This window comes from Nomascus leucogenys, chromosome 18, assembly GCF_006542625.1.
Source record: "Nomascus leucogenys isolate Asia chromosome 18, Asia_NLE_v1, whole genome shotgun sequence".
Classification (NCBI taxonomy): Eukaryota; Metazoa; Chordata; class Mammalia; order Primates; family Hylobatidae; genus Nomascus; species Nomascus leucogenys.
This window is the reverse complement of record NC_044398.1, coordinates 82255491-82276799: the sequence shown is the minus strand read 5'-3', so window position 1 is coordinate 82276799 and position 21309 is coordinate 82255491. Positions and strand designations below refer to the sequence as shown.

Sequence of the window (21309 nt, the reverse complement as noted above, 5' to 3'; positions counted from 1 at the left end):
GGAAAAGTGCTGAATTAAAAATGTAAAAGGGCAGCTTCTACCTCAAATTATATATGCCTGCTATTTTGTTTCATCTAGATCTGAGCAACGTTTAAGATTCCATACTTCCCTTACAAATTGTTCACAAGAACTCATCTTCATTGCACCCACTGAATAGTCTAACACAAAGTTACCAAACTGATTCTACTAAATGGATAAAGAGCAAATATTCTTCGAGCAATAGAATCTACAGGTTGTGGTTAATATTTTTTTCAAAACAACATTGCTAGTTGTTGATCAACAAATCCCATTTCAGATATTAGTTGCAACCTCCATCAAAACTTGATCATCCTCCAATGGGTAATAATTTTTGAGTAGCTGGAATTTAACAACCTCTTCCTCTCACTGCCTACCTGTGGATGTTATTAAGATGGACTGTTAGAAACAGCAGTTCTTAGCCCTGGCTGCATAGTAGACTCACCTGGGGAGCCTTTAAACATCCCATGGGCTTTGGTTTCATCCTCACAGTGATAAAATCAGAATCCCTGGGAGGAGACATGAGCATTCGTAATGTTTTTCAGCTCCAGAGGTGATTCTAGTTTATGGCCAGGGTGAGAAAGCCTGGGTTAGGCAGTGTGATCGCTACATAATGAGTCCTTAAAAAATGGAATTATCTGCTTTAGACTCCTGAACAGAGTCAAGTTCGTGCCAGTTAGCAAACAGTAGCACTGAGGAAGAGCTTAAACCAGTGTCAGCAGGTGTGTGGATGTATTCTATTAGTCAGTAACAAAGATGACATTCAGAGTTCTTTTTATTTCTCCCTTCCACTGTCTGACAGCCCTAGGCTGTGTTGACATGCAACAGACCCTAGGTGTGTAGGTGTATTGCCTTGCTTTCAACACATCACAGTTACCAGAATAATGTTTCTGTGCCATTAATTAGCAGAACCCTCAGCTCCTTTGATTTCAGACATCACAAACTTGCAAATTCATAAAATATGTATAAAGGTGGCCGGGCGCGGTGGCTCAAGCCTGTAATCCCAGCACTTTGGGAGGCCGAGGCGGGCGGATCACGAGGTCAGGAGATCGCGACCTTCCTAGCTAACACGGTGAAACCCCGTCTCTACTAAAAATACAAAAAGTTAGCCGGGCGTGGTGGCGGGCGCCTGTAGTCCCAGCTACTCTGGAGGCTGAGGCAGGAGAACGGCGTGAACCCTGGAGGCGGAGCTTGCAGTGAGCCGAGATCGCACCACTGCACTGCAGCCTGGGCAACAGAGCGAGACTCCGTCTCGAAAAAAAAATAAAAATATGTATAAAGGTTTTAGCTTGGGCAGCAAACTCCCATCAAAGATTTATATCATTGGCCAAATTTGCCTATTGAAATTCACAAATCAGTCTTTCAACTGACCCAGGGTTTGCGCATGTGTGCCTGCAATTCTCAACTGTTTTTCTTTTGAAAATCTGTCCTTTGTTAAATGAATAACATGTATGAAGGGAGAAATTGGTCTGGTAGAGCCACAGTACCTTTGAAACGACCTGTAGCAGTTTTCCAGTAAACAAGGCCATCATATAACAGAGTCCTTTCTTCACTCATCAGTGCCTGCTTCCTAAACACATGTCCATTTTTGAGCTTCGTGTATGTTTTGTTTTCAATCTTATTTAGGATCTCAAGCCATTTTTGGTTTTTCTCATATTCGTTGACTTTTAAATCCACTGTTGCAATCATGTCTTTAATCAAGCAAAGAGCTTTGCATAAGTCTTTATGTTCTTCAGTTCTTTCTGTGTGGGAAAAAGAAACAAACAAAATACAATACAATAAACCAGAGTACTAAGGAAGAAACCTTCTTCTTTAGTTTTAAAATATAGTTAAATATATCATCTAAACAATAAAAACATCATAAGAAACATGTTGGATTAAACTTAAATTCCTAGCCTGGGCAACATGGCGAAATCCTGTCTCTACCAAGAAAGATACAAAAATTAGCCGGGCATGGTGGCATGTGCCTTTTGTCCCAGCTACTCAAGAAGCTTAGGTGGGAGGATAGTTTGAGCCTGGGAGGTAGAGGTTGCAGGGAACCAAGATTGTACCACTGCACTCCAGCCTATGAGACAGAGTGAGACTCTGTCTCAAAAAAAAAAAAAAAAAAATTAAATCCTGTAATATCACTCTGTACCTACCCCCCCCACCAAAAAAAAGTTAAAATATTTTATTATGAAAGGTTTGCATTATTAAATGTGCTTCAGCTGACACATAGTCCCTCAGCTGACAGTAAGATGTCTGAGTTCTAGGGATGGGTCTGACCTTCTCCCTAGGGCAGGAAATGTGTTATATACTAACTTAGGCCTTCCTTCCACCTTCTTAGACATAAGTAATCAATAATCTTCATGCCAAGTTTCTTAAAACTTAAGCCAGCTGTGGGACAAAGCCAGTAATGCTCTCGGAAACAGAGCCACAGGGTTATGTGAATGAGCCTCAGATTCATTTATATTCCTTGATCCCTTCCTCTGTAAAATTAATATTCAAATTTATATTCTATAACTGCATTAGCATAAATATGAATATTACTATTATAATTAAACCATTTTCTTTGACTATTTTCTTTAAAATTAAATATTTTAATTTCTTTTACCACCAGAAGAAAAAATGAAACTTTTTCTTCTGATAGGAAAAGAAAATATTTTCATGGTACCCAAGTGCTGTGCTAACGGACAAATCAGCCATTCTCATACCAAGAGCAAATAATTATTGATTTCAGTTGTTATTCTTTAAAATACTGGCTACCTGCTCTTGTCTCTAGATTACCTTATGAAGATACTCTGAAGGAGTTTCTGGAGCAGCCTCCTGAAACTCCAGATAAAAGTATATTTGGTGATAAAGACCACCTAGTTGATGTTTATTGAGGCAACTGGAACTGAAAGGTAATGTTTCATGTCATTTTGTAGTGGAGATAACTGAGGCTCAGTTAATAATTTACCCAATGAATGAGTGGCAGAGCTGAGTATATACAATGCAACGCAAGTACAAAATTCCAAACCCAAGCCGTTTTTAACATAACACACTACCACCCTAATAATAATCTTTACTCAAGATCAATATGTTGGCTTGAGGATTAGATCATTTTATTTATTCATTCATTGCATTGATATGTTTTTATTTATTGATCATCTATTCTGTACCAGCCATTGCACTAGACATTGAAGATCCAGCTGTACACCAGACAGACACAGGTCTTATAGATCCCACAAGGAGCTTACAGACAAGCCATGTGCATTCATAGCTTCTTAAAAGATGCCCATATGTTACTCCCTGGAACTTGATGAATTGACAGGGTCAAAAATAGATCCTTCTTATAATCCCTCCCAACTTAATAACTGATTGCTTGGGAGCGTTGACATTTCGTGATAGGATCAATAGCATGTTTCATCAGACTGTTGTGAAGGTAATAGGAAAATGAGGAAGAGGAGGTATTAAGAAAGCCCAGTGGTGGGGAAAATAAAGAGGGGAAAGGCAGGTTCAAAGTAAGAAGAAGCCAGCTTGGTTTGGGCTACCTGTAGAAATTCAGACTATTATCCATGCCACATTATAAAAGATAATTTCTAAAAATGAATCCAAATTCAAATGCTTTAACAGTTTCTCCGTCGAGAAACTCTTTATGAATCACAGACCACAAACATTTATGGCTGTTTAGAACACCTCAACTATGTTTAAAACTAATAAGAGGGGCAAATGTTTATCCCAGAAGTCACAACTTACCCTTTGTGTACTGCAATATCCTTTCCACCAAGACAGGGTATTTTGTAATACGCTGAGTGACCAACAGAATGCATTCTGGAATTCCTCGGCGTCGAGCCAAAAGATTACTATTTCGGAGCTTAAAAAATATATACATTTTATATACACAAATTCTACCTGTATTTACTTTTCAGGTGTGAATTTAACAATACAAAGAATCTGCAACAGTACAATTTTAGGCAGACTTCACATTCATTGTTATCAATCAAAACGATGCATTATCACTAATTTAAATTGTATACTTTGTCATAAATTTCAGTACCCCAACTCTCCAAGATATTAAGAAGTTTCAAGTTACTCTGATGTATTTGTAGTTACTTCCCAAAGAAGTTCCAATACTTCTAAGTGCCTTGATTTATGAATAGCAAACAATTTTGAAAAATAATCATAAATCAAAGTTAACTTTGAACATCAGTTTGCAGATTACCATTTGTTTTCCCAACGGGTCTTCCTCCACATTTGTTATTATTCATTATAACCCTTAGAGTTCCCTCTAATCAGGACAACTTTTTTTCTAAAAATATCAAAGTATTCCTCATAGTATTCAAGTCCTCAACGCACATTTATGTGGGAAAAAAGGGAAGAGAATCTGGTAGGATTCTTAACATGGCAGATAAAAATTTAGAATCCAGGAAACTTTATAAGACAAATTTCTTCAACAAATAAATCAGAAGAAGAAAAACGGGGTAGGATAACATTCAAATGAAAAGAGATTTAAGAGATATAACCACCTCATACAGTAAGTGAACCTTGGTCAGATCCTGATTTAAGTAATTCAATTTTATGAGATAATCAGTGAAATTTTAAGATATCAAAAACTATTGTTACTTTATTTGTATAATAATGTCATAATTTTTAACTTTTTCATCTGGAGAAAAATATTAGATGAAATTATACGATGTCATGAATCTGCTTCAAGCTAATTCAGAAGTGGAGTAGATTCTGTGTTTATTTTCACTTTGATTTTTCTGATATATAACTTGGCATGAAACAGCTTCCCAGTGTGTTACAAATATTCTCAGAAGGTTGGAAGACATGACCTTACAAATATACAAAAGAAAATTATTTGGGGGCAATATTTTACTAACAGAGAAAAAGAGACTTTTCACCTTTGCCGCAAACCTTCCACCTCCCTTCTTCTTCCCCTGGAAAGCATCATTAGCTATGAAATTTGTTTAAATCATTAAGAAACAAGCATAAACTATTTCTCCATGCTGATTTATCACTTTGTAATAAAGTTTTAAAATACTTGCCTTAATAAAATTCTGAAACTTTTTATTCTGCTGGAGTTCTTTAAAGAGGTTAACAGCTTCTTTATGATGGCTACAGAATTCTCCATATATTTTCTTCATTTTACTTGCATTTTCTTCTGAAAACTGGAAAGAATAACATTTCAATAATGGTTTGTAAATTTAGTAAGTTCTAAACACACAAAAAAATATGCAATTTTCATCTATTTCAAAATAGTATTTGCAAATAAAAAATAAATGTCAGAATTTCTGAACACAATCACTTATCTCCTCAGCATTTTTTAAATTAAAATAAAAGAAAGTTGTTAAGTGGTAAGGGTCAACATAATGTGATATTATATTGAACTAATACAATTATCAAATAGCCAAATGAAAAACACTTGATATATTTTATTCTCTTCTTAGTTTTAATACAAATTTATAATTTCAATTTATAGTTTTAATACTTTTATAGATTGAAAGAAAAGTATATGGCTACATTTGGGGGCCTCCAGGAAGGTCCGCCCCCGTTCCAAAAAAAAAAAATCACTCATTTGGCATTTACATTGGCTAATGACCATGTCCATAGACTCAGTACTTAGTAGGGAATTTGATTTTTTGTTCACACATTACAAGTAGATCAAGGGCAGGCTATCATTAGCCAAGATGAAAGAGACCAGTGAATAACCAGAATGCCTGTTTATTACCTAATGAAGAGAAGTAGAGATGTGGGCTGGATGTTTCAATAAGTCTTACCTGTAGAAAAACATCAGTAGAAAATCCACATGGGAATCAACTTAGAATAATAAGGTGCTGTGAAGAGAACTAGTTGAATGACTTGAACGCCATTTTTTTAGACTGTGATGTCCTTACATGCACATGTCCCATTGAAGAGCATCATAATGGAAACCAGAACACATCCACCCTCTTAAAAGTGCTTAAAATTTACATCACAACCTCTGGTCTTTTCATCTTTGGTTAGGTGAATGTGTGGGGCCAATAAACCTCAAATGATAATTCTTAAACCATTTACAATCATTCAAAAAAAATTACTTGGGTACAAATCTAACAAAACACATATATGACTCATATAGTAAAAACTATACAATGCCAGTGAAAGATGACAAAAATCTAAATAAATGAAGTGCTATACGCTGTTCATGGATTAGAAGACTCAAAATAGTAAAGATGTCAATTTTCTTCAAACTGATATACAGTTTTAATACAATTCTTAACAAAATCCCAGTATGCTTTTTAAAAATGTAAATAAGACTATTCTAGAATATATATGAAAAAGCAAAGAAACTAGAATAGCTAAAACAATTTTGGAAGAAATAATAAAGTGGAAGGACTCAGTCTTCTAAGATTATATAGCTACAGTTACTAAGACTATGGAAAAATAGATCCATAGATCAGTGAAACAAAATGGCAACCCAGATGCCCACATGATTTTCAACAAAGGTGCAAAAGCAATTAGAGGAAGAATAGCCTTTTCAACGAATGGCCCTGGAGCAACTGGACATCCATAGACACACACACAAAAAAAAAACCCTCAACTTAACCTACTAAGTTTCTTAACCTGCACAAAAAAATAACTCAAAGTACAACACGCACTTAAATGTAAAACATCAAACTGTACAACTTTTTTTTTTTTGAGACAGGGTGCCACTTCTGATGCCCAGGCTGGAGTGCAGTGGTAGGATCTCGGCTCACTGCAACCTCAGTCTCCCAGGCTCAAGCGATCTGCCCACCTCAGCCCACAGATAGCTGGGACTACAGGTGCATACCACCATGCCCAGCTAATTTTTGTATTTTTTGTAGAGACGGGGATTCATCATGATGCTCAGGCTGGTCTCAAACTCTTGAGCTCAAGTGATCCATCCACCTCAGCCTCCCAAAGTGCCAGGCTTACAGGCATGTGCCACCATGCCCAGCCAAAACTGTAAATCCTTTTTTAAAAATAGGAGAAAATGTTTGAGACCTAGGGCTAGACAAAGAATCCTTAAACTTGAAACTAATAGCACAATTCTTAAAAGGAAAAATAAACTAGACCATCAAAATTAGAAAATCAGAAGACAAGTTACAGATTTAGAGAAAGTTTGTCAATCACATATCTGACAAGAACTAATGTCTAGAATATGTAAACAAACCTTAATATTCATCAATAAGAAAACAAACAATCCAATTAGAAAATGAGCAAAAGACATAAGCAGAAATTTCACTGAAGGGGATATGTAGATGGCAAATAAGCACATGGAAAGATATTTAATATCATTAGCCATGACGGAAGTGCAACTTGAATCATAATGAGATATTACTTTATACCTCTTAAAATAGCCAAAATTTAAAAGTGTCAATATCAGATGCTGGTGAGGATGTAGAGAAACTGGATTACTCGTACAGTGTTGATGAGAATGTAAAAGGGTACAACCACTCTGGAAAACAGTTAGCAGTTTCTTACAAAACTGAACATACAACTCCCATACAACCCAGAAATTGCATTCCTGGGCATTTATCCCAGAAAAATGAAAGCTTAGGTTTGCACCAAAACCTGCACCTGAGTGTTTATAGCAGCTTTATTTATAAGAGCTAAAAACTGGAAACAAGAAGATATCCTTCAACAAGTGAATGAGTAAACAGTGATACATCAATAGCATGGAGTACTACTCAGCATAACTCCCCGATTTTCTGCATACAGACCAACAGCTGAACTCCATCGCTGTAAATGACAGGATGAAACAGCTTCAAAAAACAGTACATTTGGAGAAGATGGCATTCTAGCATCTACCCAGGGAAAGCCATGCTAAAGCAACTGCAGATGGAGCTCCCTGCATTTCCAAGTGTTGCAGACCACTGTAAAATGTGACATTCAGGTGAATTCCTGATTTTTTTTCTCTAAGTGGCCCATTTATTCAATAAATATTCATAATATCATGCACTGTTCCAGGTGCTGAAATATAGCAGTAATCAAACAACCAAGAATCCCTGCCTTACTGGGAGTTACAATCTAACGATGGTAAACACATTCTCAGAATGTCACTATGAATGTTTCAAAATATCATTTTTTTTGCTCTTGTTGATGAAAGGGCAGATTTTGATTCAAATCCCACTTACGTCATAAAGGTCAAGGACTTTAGGCTTTTCTTACCTGTTGTACCAAAATATCTCCAATTTGGTCGATCACAAAATTCCTGTCACTGCCAGCACAGGATTCCTGCCTTCGTTCCTTCATACTGTAGAAGAAATGCCTGTGGATTTCAAGCAACTCATCTAAACAGGGGAAAATTTTATCCACGGTGCTGTGGTCCAGCTGCAGCTCCTCTTTCATGCCTTTCCTGAAGATCTCAGACATGATGAACAGGGTCTGGATGTGATGCATCTCTGTTTGCATTAGCTCTGAAATGTGTGAGCACACATAAGCCTTAAACAAGCTTTAAAAAGCAAGTATCGCTATTAAACTAAATTAGTAACTCAACACTATATGTTATGCAAATAAAAAAGAAATGTTTAGGAATATCAAGGATATTTATTCCAATATAAAAGTCAACATTAAACATTTCATTCATCCTAAAATATTAAACCATTTTCTTTTATCAAGATATTAAAGAGGACATATATGTCAAGTCCAATATACAAGACTCTAATGTATCTGAAACTCAATAATATAACTAGCTAGCATCTTTAGATACCTTCAGCTAGGAACTAGGTCTTATTCCAACCTGAATGCCCTATAAAATACAACTTAGTTTGTTGGCTTTCTTTCTTCCTTTCTTTGTTTGGTTTTTGCATTGAGCAGGAGCACAATTAATTTGGTGAAATGAATGGAACTAAATAAAGTTATTCAATGCAGATAACCATAGGTCCTTTCTATGGCAGAATCTGTCTCCAAAATTCCACTTTCTCCAGAGGAAAACAATGCATCACAATCAAAGGACATCATCAAGAAAGTGGAAAGACAACCCACAGAATGGGAGAAAATATTTGTAAATAATTTATCTGATAAGGAACTTGTATCTAGAATATATATATTTTTAAAAATCTTATAACTAAACAATATAAAAAAAAATAACCAATTCAAAAATGGTCAAAGGATGTGAACAGATATTTCTCCAAAAAGATATACAAATGGCCAATAAGAACATGAAAAGATGCTCAACGCCATTAGCTATTGGGGAAATGCAAATCAAAACCAGAATGAGACATCACTTCACACGCATTAGGATAATTATAATAAAAAAGCAATAAACAAGTATGGTGAGGATGTGGAGAAATTGGAACCCTCATACGTTGCTGGTGGGAATGCAAAATGGTACAGCTGCTTTGGAAAATGGTCTGGCAGTTTCTCAAGTGATTAAACGTAAAGCTACTCTATGACCCCAAAAGTGGAAAAACCCAAAATGTCCATCAATTGATGATTAGGAAAACAAAATAGAATATTCATCATCCATAAAAAGGAATGGTGTACCCATACATATTACAACTAGGATGACCCTTAAAAACAGTATGCTAGGTAACAAAAGCCAGCCACAAAAGACCACATATTGTACCATTCACGTAAAATGTCTAGAATAGACAAATCTGTACAGACAGAAAGTAGATTAGCGTTTGCCAGAGGCTGGTGGGAGGGGTAAATGGGGAGTGACTGGTAATATGTACAGGATTTCTGAAGTGATGAAGATGTTCTGAAATTAGACAGGACCTGATGGCTACACAACTTTGTGAATATACTAAAAACTACTAGATTGTGTACTCGTAAAGGAGTGAATTTTGAGCAGGTGAATTATACCTCAATTTTTAAAACGCATCAGGAGAGAAAATAACAACTCACGATTTACAGGTGCACCAAAAGTACTAGTTGTACATTAATGAGTATTTCCAACTTACTGCAAGTTTTGGGAAAGAACCTTAAATATCAGCCATGGAGAGTCAGCAAGTCTAAATATAGCTTTAATATTTTATCAAAAATAAAAATTTCTTTAATTGGAAATCTACTAACTTTGAATTATTATTTCCTATGTTTTTAGTGCCTACTCTAGGCTAAGCACTTCCCTGTATCATTTCATTTAATCTTTTAACCCATTAATACATTATGACCCAGAAAATAGGAATGATTTTCCTCTCTTTAAAAGAGAAACAGTGAGGAAGAGAAGGTAAAGAATTTGCCCTGGAATGCAAGCCTTTCTGACACAAAAGACCATGGAATAATTCATCCCAATGGGTTAGATTACTTTTAATAATATGAAATTGAGAGGTAAATGAAGAAAATTGACAGCAGAATATAAATTGCTTAAGAAATACTAAAAGGGACAGCATCTTCCTTTCCAAAGTAACTCGCACCTACACAGCTTTTGACAGATTTCTAAGCACACTCATACACCATCTCACCTGATGTCCATAACCACCACCTGATGCAAGTGACAAGGTATCCTCCCTGCCCATGGACTTTGGGGCCCATGTTTGCATACACAGGATTAGTGAAAAGACCCAGTGTTATCTTTAAAGTAGGGTATCTTCTTGGAACCACATTTTGGCATCTACTTTGTAGTTGAAATTTTTTGAAGTTTCATTTTTTCAAAGTCTATAATTTAACCTTCTCCAGTCCAGAATGCCTTCATCCCAAATAGCATGACAAAATACATTCTCACCACAGCTGAATTCTGTACTCAGGATGGCAGCACATAGTCAAACCCTGCCCTAACCCAGATGCAGCTACTCACACTGCACCTGGTCTCTGTGAATGGCTAGTGTATGCAGCCAAACTGGAAGGGCATATACAATAGCCCTACATTAAAATATGTAAAGGTTCACTGCAATTCTTATATAGAAGAGGTAAGAATATAGGCCAAACCTTAGTAAACTTGAAAGGAATATGGGAAATAACATTTGTTCTGTGCCAGGTATATGTTATGCCTCATTGCAGTCTCAAAACAATATTTAAAACCTGAGTATTATTAGGTTATTGCAAAACTGATTGTGTTTTTTGCTATTACTTTTAATATTATCCTCATTTTACAGATGGAGAAACTAAGGTCTAGGTGATTTAAATAACTTGTTTGCGATCAGGTAAACAGAAAATGATAGAACTGGGATTTTACCCAACTCTGTACAGTTGCAAATTCCATGTTCTTTTCTCTGTACCACACTGCTTCAACCCAAAGAGCATATTTGAAACGCTTACCAAAAATGACATCCTGTCTTTTGATGACATCCTTCTCCTGCTTATTACAAAATGAGGGATCCACCACAAGACTCCAAGATTCTGCTTCAAACTCCTGGGCATCACTGCTGAGGTCACTCCACAGAGAAGAATCCACAACATCTAATGTGTGTTTAGAAAAGAAAAGCCAGAAGTACAATAATGCAGCACAAATATACTTTTGTAAGTCCACGGATTCCTCACCCTAAATAAATCTGCTATGAACACGGAAACTACTAAACCAAAACATATTAACATGGAGTGAAACATCTTTTTTTTTTTTTTTGAGACAGAGTCTCTCTCTGTCACCCAGGCTGGAGTGCAATGGTGCGATCTCGGCTCACTGCAACCTCCGCCTCCTGGGTTCAAGCAATTCTCCTGCCTCAGCCTCCCAAGTAGCAAGGATTACAGGCATGTGCCACCGCACCTGGCTTAGTTTTTATATTTTTGGTAGAGATGGGGTTTCACCATGTTGGCCAGGCTGGTCTTGAACTCCTGACCTCAAGTGATCCACCCGCCTCAGCCTCCCAAAGTGCTGGGATTACAGGCCTGAGCCACCGTGCCCAGCCAGACTGAAACATCTTACAACTGGACTGATGAAATGGTCCAAATTAAGACAGCTTTAATGAAAGCAAAGAAGAATCAGATATTTAAAAACAATGATTGTTCATATGGAGGAAAAAAGACATTTGAAGATTCTTTTGCTTGTTTTGGCCTGCTCTATTTTAGTTTTATTTTTGGTAACCTACAGAGTCCATAACGTGTCTACAGAATCTTGAACACACCAATTTCTTCTGCCCTGGGTTATTTTGTACTGTTTACTAAAATCTGAATTGTGTACTCATCCATTTGATTTGCCCTTGACTTGCTAAGACACAAAGCGGCATGTAAGTACTTGAGTCACAAATGAGTGCAGATTTTTCTGATAAAATTACAAACAAACCACACATACATACACGCCCCCCCCCCGCCCCCCCACACACACACTCCTCAGGAAAACTAAACCCTATTTACCCAAATGGCACTCATTAGAGAGGTTCTAGCTCAAGAGCAGTACAAATGAGATGACAATGAATTTAAAGACTTAAGATTAAAATAAAACAGGTTCCTAGGGCACAGTCCACTCCTCTCTCTTGTCACTACTCTCTTTCCATTTGGTTTTCCTACTTACTGGTGCAGCTTGTATACAAAAACCAATTCCCTAGATTAAGTCCTGCTCTATGAAATATGCTTTAAAAAATGCTTCAATGGCTGGGCACAGTGGCTCATGCCTGTAATCCCAGCACTTTGGGAGGCCAAGGCGGTTGGAGCACCTGAGGTCAGGAGTTCAAGATCAGCCTGGCCAATGTGGTGAAACCCCATCTCTACGAACAATACAAAAATTAGCTGGGGGTGGTGATGCGCACCTGTACTCCCAGCTACTCGGGAGGCTGTGGCAGGAGAATCGCTTGAACCTGGGAGCTCGAGGTTGCAGTGAGCAGAGATCATACCACTACACTCCAGCCTGGGCAACAGAGTGAGACTCCGTCTCAAAACAAAATGTTTTTATTCCCCTAGGAAGCAACAGATGGGGTAGGTATCTTAGAGATCCAAAGAAGACCAGTCTTAACTAACTAAAGTATGTTTTTGATATAGGATCCTATTCTAATTCATCAATAGCTATAAAACATTTTTAATAATAAGCACACAATATATTTCATTAATTTCTCTTCCTTATGCTTGTGACATTCTTTTAGTAATATGTCTATTTAAAATTAACATCGTATTTCCTTGGTCATTATCTGGTTGTCTCCTCTGGGGCTAAATTTTCATTCTTTTAAAAAGTAGAACCTATACCAAAGAGACACCCTGAAACAGACTTCTTTGAAAAAGAAAAAAAAAAATGCTTCAATCTTATTTCCTTCAGACAATATCCTTTTGGCAAATGCTAACAAAAACACAGATAAATGGAAGTGTGTCTTCTCCTCACCTTCCATTATGAAAGACTCTGTAGAGGGAGAAGAGCCCATGGACTGTAGCAGCTCATCAGAATGAGACCTGCTTCTGCAGCTGTTACTGTCACTCTCAGACTCCAAGGATGTGGCTGACCTCCTGAAGCTAGGAGAGAGGGAGGGGAGCAAAGTTAGCCCCAGCAGCCTCTCTGAGCCATTAATATGTAAAAACACACTCAGCCTTACCTTTCCAAGGTGGTGCCTGGAACACTTCTGGACAATGGATGGACCTGTCCCACAGTCTCCCTCCTTCCAGTCGGCAATCCAACAGGCATGGAGGAAGAAGGGTGCAAGGAGAGACCAGGCTGTGGGATGTCTCTAAATGAAGAACCTAGAAATCAGAACAGATGCTTCATGTGGTTTCCAGGTCAGTAATTACAAGTAAAAGTAGTCACTTAAAAGCCAGAAAGCTAAACCCTGCAATGATTACTTGTAATCTGTTGCATGCTCTGCCTTAAAACCAGTCTCCCTGCTACATCCTGACACTTGCTCCTAGTGTCCCTTTCATTTCACACCCTCCTGACACCCATGCTGCAGGCCTACTTCCGCATCTCCACTTGGAGACTGTGGGTGTTTGGGATTGCACAAACAAACAAGACAATGGAATGGGGAAATACTGCGCCAGCTTTCCCATAAATCACTGCTTGTACTCCTTAGAGCCAGCTTTAAATAGTTGCAAGGTGTTATTAGTACTGTTACCGAATGCATATTGTATGTATAAACAAGCATCCACACAGAGAACACGTCAATGGAATGGAATGATGCTGGAGAGCCTATTCTTCATGGTATAAGGATCTCAGGCAAATGAAGCCTGCAAGCCAAGCTGGGCTATTCTCTCTCACACATGGAAAACTAAATAGGGCTTCTGTATTTTTCTGGTCAGTTCAAAAATATTCTGGGCACACATGCATTTACATTCGATGTGTACTATAAATGACTCAGAAGACATTTCGGTCCCATATTATAGCTGTGTAGCACATACATTCTCAAGCAAAAGGGGAAAAATGCTTACATAGATCCCGGACATTACAAAGCATTTTACACATGCATAAGTTAATTTTATTCTTATGACTCCCATGTGAGGAGGAGTAATATATGGTATTTCATCAATTCTAAGATACTATTTATTTTCACATTTAACCCTATGAAAATGAGAAGCCCCTTATAACTGACATCATCAAAGAGACTTTTGGGGTCAAGGCAAGAGAGTGATGTGACAGTTGTTACTACCTGCACCAACTTAACCTAATATTACATTACACCCAATAACATGTTACCACAAATTTGCATGCCTAACTGTTCCCTGATTAAAGTGGTTTTAAAATATCAGTCACATTTTGTTACATGGAAATGAAAGGTTACCATGCACTTAAAATTCCTACCACATATCAAGCAACACAACTTTAGACAGAAGACATCACCAAATCTCTCACAATAAAGCAAGAGATTTTCAAATTTAGGAGACATTGGCGTGATTGGTTCTTGTATGCAATGTAAAGAACTGTCAAAGGGCACCAATTGTTTTAAAGAGAAACTGCTTAAATTTCAGCAATATACACTTCAGGAAAAACAGAGCCACCAAATTTTAAAATATGCAAACCAAACTCCAGTATGCCGTGAAATTTTACGGTCATTCTAAAGGTGCTAATGAGATCACAGCCTCAAGCACAGCTAATTAAACACCAGGTAACTATAATAATGGACAACAGAACCTGATAAGAATCTATAGACTCCAAATTTGAAGATTTTTTTCCATTGAATGTTGCGATTCTTAAGAAGAATGTGATGTGTATTTGTATAGGCAAATATATTACTGCAGTATTACTATATTATGCTACTGCTAGGAAAACAAAGTAAGGTACATTTCATGTAGTATTTCTCTTTTCCTCGAAGGATTATTAATATATCAGCAGAGCATATTCCACTAGACAGCATGTTGGAATTGAAGCAACATGGTAATACCTTCTCCTTATAGCCCTCTCTAATATAAAAGATCATATGGTACATACAACACAAAAGTTCTTAGGCTGGCCTAGAAGTTGATAGGCTTCTTGACCACTTTATAGAACTAAAAATTATGCCAAGCATATGTTATGAAAGAAGAAATAACTGGATAAATGAGAAAACAAAAGATCTTTTTATAATGGAAAAATGTGTAGTATGTATTAAATTTTTAAAAGTTCTTGTCGTTTTCTACATCACTTACTTCCAAGGATGGTCTGTGGTTTGTTCTTGTTATATTTCTCTTGGAATTTCTGGTAAAGAATATTAGAAACACATAAAGTAAGATCAAAGTATTACTGGACTATAAGAATATCCACATAGTTACACAGAATAGGATTCTTATCTGTATCATTTTTGTTATTTTATTTCCAAGAGGAATTCAAAGCAAAAGACATCAAATGCAATGAAGAGTAAAATGTGATAATAAAATGTGCAAGTTATAATGAAGGGGCCTCGTGAACATGCGCCTCCTGAACACTCCTGGTTTCATTAAAAGCCTCAGGGGAACAGAAACCAGAGGTCTCCAGCTCATGTGTCCAGACCCAGGCTGAAAGTTCCTATCAATGCTGCCTTTCTCCTTGTTTCTTTCTACCTCCTGCTATCCCTCCTGACTATAGGAGACAACCACCTGGAGCACTGAAATACCACCTTCAAAACAGCCCTCAACTCTGTGATCTGATGCAATATGTGTTCCTATTGACACAGAGGTTTGCAACTGCAATTTCCCCCTGAGGGATCATCACATTCATTCACGTGCATCTGTGACACGACTACTGAGTGGAAAAGAAAAGAATAGAATCACAGACACCTTCATCTACTCAAGCCCATTCCCAACTACAGAGAACATTCTTCTAGTCCAGTGGTTCTCAAACTGAGGTCTCAGGACCAGCAGCAGCATCATCACCTGCAAACTTGTTAGAAATGCACATTCTCAGGCCCCACCTCAGATCTATGGAATCAGGAATTCTGGAATTGGGGCCCAGAAATCTGTGTGGTCACAGGTCTTCCAGTGACTGTGAGGCTTGCAGACATTTGTGACTTAATACTCTGATCTTCATTTGCAGGTACCCAGGGCTTGCATTGGTAAACCAAGCAGGTCTCAACAGAAAGCCTAACCTAGCCACAGCATATAACACAAATATCTGGACTTGAGCTTTCCTTCCATTTCTAACAGTGTACACTTAAGCAAATAACTATACACTTTGAGCATATGTTACATTATTGCTATCATGATCGCTTTAGAAATAAATCTCGATGGTAATAAAAAAGAGTAAAAGCCCAAATAGATACTATGAAGCAACCATGCTACATATATATTCACAGATCACTGAGCAATTACCTTGGTGCATGCAGGCGCAGCATCTTTACAACCTTTGTGCACATTTGCATTACAGTCTGAAATAAAGGGAAAAGATACAAAAGCATCCATCTTACTTAATTAGTCTGAAATTAATAAGACTACATCATGCTTTTACTGGTCATTATTAAAATAACACATAAACATTACAAATATCTGGAAAACTAAAGAAGGAAAGACAAATATTTAAACCACATGTATCCTCACCACTCAAGCACAAGCAGAATGCTATTAGTTTAATCTCTTTGGAGATATTTCTCCCCTTATGCACAGGATCTTATCAAGTACTAAATCTGAAGTTATGAATGATATACACTTCTGCAATGCTTCTGTGTCTCCCTGAGAACTCTCTTCCTATTACATGTATTACATTGCATGGGATTTCTGACGCCTGGCTGGTAGTAACTCCCCACTCCCACATTGGGTAAAATGCCTATCACAGCCAGAAGAAAGAAAACAAACTCTTAACAATGCTGAAAAAAAAGTATTGTGAGGTTTTGGCAAGAATTCCTACTAACTAGAAGTTTGAGGTAGTCTAATTAAATGAGAAATGTTAGCCCTGTGCCCACTGTTTTATATCATAAACAATGGGCACATGTCATAAAACAATGTCGTCTCACTGGAAGAATGTAAGGCAATACTTTCCCTGCCCCTTTCCGCCCATGAACACAGACACTGAGGCTGTCCTCATGGAAAGCTGCACTGTGTGGGCACTGGTTGCTGCCAGGCTGTTGTCTTTGGGTCCTTTCCCCTCCCACCTGCACATCACCACCCCACACACACTGTAGCACAGACCGAGGAACCTGGGTGCATCAGAAACGTATGCAGAAGGAATCCTTCTGTGGGAGTGGAAGATCCCATGTTGGTCCATCAAAGCCACGCTGCATAAATGCCAGTGACCCAACAAGAACTGAGCAGGAAGCTGAGCCCTGCAACTGTCCTCAGGCTGCAGGTCTGAAGAGGCATTTCAGTCAACACGCCAATGGCCAGCAAGCAGGGCCCAAGGCTAACCTATGCATTGGCCTGGCTGATAAGCATGAGATTCAGACAGCCCTCTCCTCATTGCAGAGTGAGCAAATAATAGGGAAAATGTAGATACCCTAAGATACCACAGAACAAAGTTACACCAACAACTCACCAGAAGAAGCAACCACTGAATACTAGATCCAGAAATAGGAAAGAAACTTTAGATACTTGAAAATTGTTCTTGATAAGAGACAGAAGACAGGGGCCTCAGTAAAATAGAATGAAAGGGCATGAAGGGAGAATAGGATGTGAGACTTGGCCTGCAGGAGGAGAGGAAAATGGAGCTTCATGAGACGGGCAAGGACTGCAAGGAAGGGAAAGAGACAAGAGCACAATCTGAACTGAACTGAGAAGAATCTGTGTGGCACAGACATCAAAGCCGAGCTATGAAATTACACTTGAAAGACTCCCTCCAGAATGTGGAGAAGAGGAAGGGTATAATTATAAAATAGATGTCATACAAAGAACATAGATAGCAGAGATCACACTTACCCAAGGAAGAGATCAGAAAAATTAGATCAGAAGCAGTGACAGTCAAAGCCACCATAGACAAGAATTCTGTAAAGCTGAAAAAGCGCCCAAAAGGACACATCAAAAGTTCTCAGTTTCCTAAGAAAAATAATTAATGACACATATTCTATAGACATATCCTCATAATATCCATATGATTAAAAAATGAAAATTCCTCAAGCATAAGGCAGAAAACAAGGGTTATCAATAAAGGAATAGGGTCAGGTTGGCCCTAGACTTTTCCACTTTAATAATAAATGCCCAAATCTATTGGAGCAATGTTGGCAAAGCAATGAAGGGAAAAGACTTTGGTCCGAGAATTTATTTAACTAAGTTGTTTTTCTTGTGTGAAAAAAAAACAATATGTCCCTTGGTACATGAAGTTTCAGATCAACAGATCACTCCTATTTTAGCCTTTTGAGGACAGAAACAAAATTAGGAATTTAAGAAGGATTCACTGTAGTTTTTTTTTTTCTTAAAGAAACAAAAGTGAGCAGCAAAACAAGCTAAACAAAGAACCACATCTAAAAAACTGTAGGTAGAGATAGAGCTGAATAAAAGTGTCAACTTTTTTTGAAATAGAAAATTATACTTGAAAGATTAAACATAATAATCTTATGAAAAGAATAATAATTCAGTGTACTAACAGAGGCTGGGCTGGGGGAGAGTAAACATAAGGGAAATAAAAAGTTTTAAATTATTAGCCTTCTACAGCCTTAAAGCTACTATTAGTTGATATTAAAAGAGCATATCTTGCCAAATCCCTGGAGAAGACAAAAGCAAACAACACATGGTCTAAATAGCTAAACTAGACATCAAGGAAAAGAGCAAGGACCTATAAAAGATATGTTGGTAGCAGTAAAATTAAATGTAAAATGTTAAAAACCCTGTTATAAAACAATATCCTTCAGCTACATTACAGATTACCTCTAGCTAAATTAAAGACATGCACCTCAAATTGAAAACACAGAAATAGTTGAGAGAAATACAAACAAATGGAAAGCAGGAGGAATATTAAGTTTAGACAAAGTAAAACTAAATGCAAAAGGCATCTAATGAAGTTAAAAGGATAATTTTATGTTGATTAAGGTTAAATCTGCAATGAAGGTATGATATATAAATTTCTGTGTAATAGATAATGTAACATCAAAATAATAGCCAAGAAACTTATTTATAAGCAAGGGTAATTTTATAGAAATATAATTTTGTGGAAAATTAGCAACTCAGGCTTTAACAGAGGAAAATTACACAAGAATTTTGAATACTTATACAATACAATGTATTGTTTTATATCATATCTTGTTTTTAAGATTAGGAATATTAACCTTCACAATTAAAAACAAAAATGCACCCATGGAAAAAGATTATTTAACCAAAACAGCAGAGACTCTATGTGTCATATTTGTATTGCTCAATGTAAAAACCTTAATATGAATAAGCAAAGTTTAAACCACCCTCTCCCCCCGCCAGAAAGTAACTCTGTAAATTCTGAAATTACTTCTAAAAAAAAATTGTGAGTAAAAGAGGAAATCAAATATACACTTTGACCTACTCATACTGATTCTAGAATTCAATCTTAGGCAATTACCAAATATGTGGACAATGATATGTGCAAAAGACTGCTCATTGCCAAATTATTTGTTTAAAAAATTAGGAAAAAATTAAATGTTCAAAAACAAATAGTTAAATACATTTGATGTCAACATCAAATGAAACAGCATTAAAAGCTCACATATAGCCAGGTGTTGTGGCATGTGCCTGTAGTCCCAGCTACTCAGGAGGCTGAGGCAGGAGAATCACTTGAGCCTGGGAGGCAGTGGTTGCAGTAAGCTGAGATTGTACCACTGGACTCCAGCCTGGGCAACAGAGTGAGGCTCCCATAGTTTTTTTTATGGTTATAAGGAACTCCATTAAAATATTAATAATCTTCTTCTTTAAGTGGTAATATTATAAAAAGTTTCTACTTAAACCTTATAACTTCTATAAATACTATTCCTTTTTTAAGAAATGACTTTTTAAAGCTAAATGTATCCTAGGTATTTTCAGCAATTTCCATCACATCCACTCAACTCAATGAACCAACATATTCTTTACTACAAAAGTTTCCCTTTCAGTGAGCCCTGGCTGCCTAGGCTTTACTGGTCGCCAGCTCTGCGAGTGATTCGGGAGCTACACGGGAGTCATCGTGTGATTAGGGCCCTAAAATAACTTTGTTTCTTTTAATAGTTAAAACCCAAGGAGACTGTACATAATCCAATTTTAAATGGATATGAAAGTGATAGGCAGGAGTTTGGGCCACAGTGGTCAGGGACCTCCAAAGAGGAGGTAAAAAACCAGGATCTATGCAGAGGAGTGGGTGAAACTGAGAGGAAGGAGATGATCACAGGCAAAATAGCAGAGGCAGGAAATCACACGCAGTGGGAGGAAAGGGCAACGGAACTGGCGGGGCCTCAGACTGTAAACTGAGGCTGAAGGGGGTCCTAGGGGTCTAATGAGCAGGTCCAGATGAGAGAATCAAATGCTCATGGGAAGAGCTTGGACTTAGCCCAGTAAAGACAAGAGAGGTCCTTAAGTTTATGTGGGCTGATGAAAGTGGTGTTTTACAAAGATTACTGTGGGAAAAGTACTGATCATAAATTGTAGATGAACATACCTGGGAAGGAAGAAACTAGCACAATTCCCTCCCAGTATTCCAGAAGGCGGTGATGAGAATCTCCCAGAGTGGCAACAGTGAGAAGGGAAAGAAAAGAGTGACTGAGTGACATTGACAGGAGCGACAAGAGGGCAGTGGAATTAAAACAGCCAGGGTTGAAGCTTGTGATGCCAGGCCAAGGATGGCCTGCTGGGCATGGACTTTGAGGTCGGTTTTAGACATATTGGGTTTCGAAGACGATGAAATCTCTGAGTGATGATTCCCACACATGGTCTCCTTACGAGCCCCTGTGCCTGCCACAGTCTTAGTTTATACCTGTAGTTTTTACCATAATTCTCCGAAGTGGCCATAAATTACATGGTTTCTCAGCCTCTGGGCAACTGAATATGGAAATACAAAGTGAGGAAAGAAGATATTAATATAGGAGTAACAGGTCTAAATATGATATCTTGGAATATAAGATTGGATGACTATACTTAGAAACAATCAAGGAAAAATGAACAAGTACCCAAGAACTAAGTTCTGCACGTACCCAGTATTAGGGAAAAGGAGACAACCCAGATGGTAAAACA

The 21309-nt window shown here is 37.5% G+C and overlaps 1 protein-coding gene across 2 annotated transcripts in view; it reads right to left on the bottom strand.

Moving 5' to 3' along the window:
* ARHGEF28 (Rho guanine nucleotide exchange factor 28) overlaps nucleotides 1-21309 on the bottom strand; it is a 313004-nt gene that overhangs the window by 54332 nt on the left and 237363 nt on the right. For both annotated transcript variants that reach the window (XM_003266061.4, XM_004091242.3), the window contains 9 exons: nucleotides 16531-16586; nucleotides 15394-15442; nucleotides 13374-13518; nucleotides 13166-13293; nucleotides 11179-11319; nucleotides 8149-8396; nucleotides 5025-5147; nucleotides 3733-3850; nucleotides 1503-1757 (listed from right to left, as the gene is read on the bottom strand). In XM_003266061.4, the coding sequence (XP_003266109.1) occupies nucleotides 1503-1757; nucleotides 3733-3850; nucleotides 5025-5147; nucleotides 8149-8396; nucleotides 11179-11319; nucleotides 13166-13293; nucleotides 13374-13518; nucleotides 15394-15442; nucleotides 16531-16586 (1263 nt within the window). The remainder of the gene's footprint in view (nucleotides 1-1502; nucleotides 1758-3732; nucleotides 3851-5024; nucleotides 5148-8148; nucleotides 8397-11178; nucleotides 11320-13165; nucleotides 13294-13373; nucleotides 13519-15393; nucleotides 15443-16530; nucleotides 16587-21309) is intronic.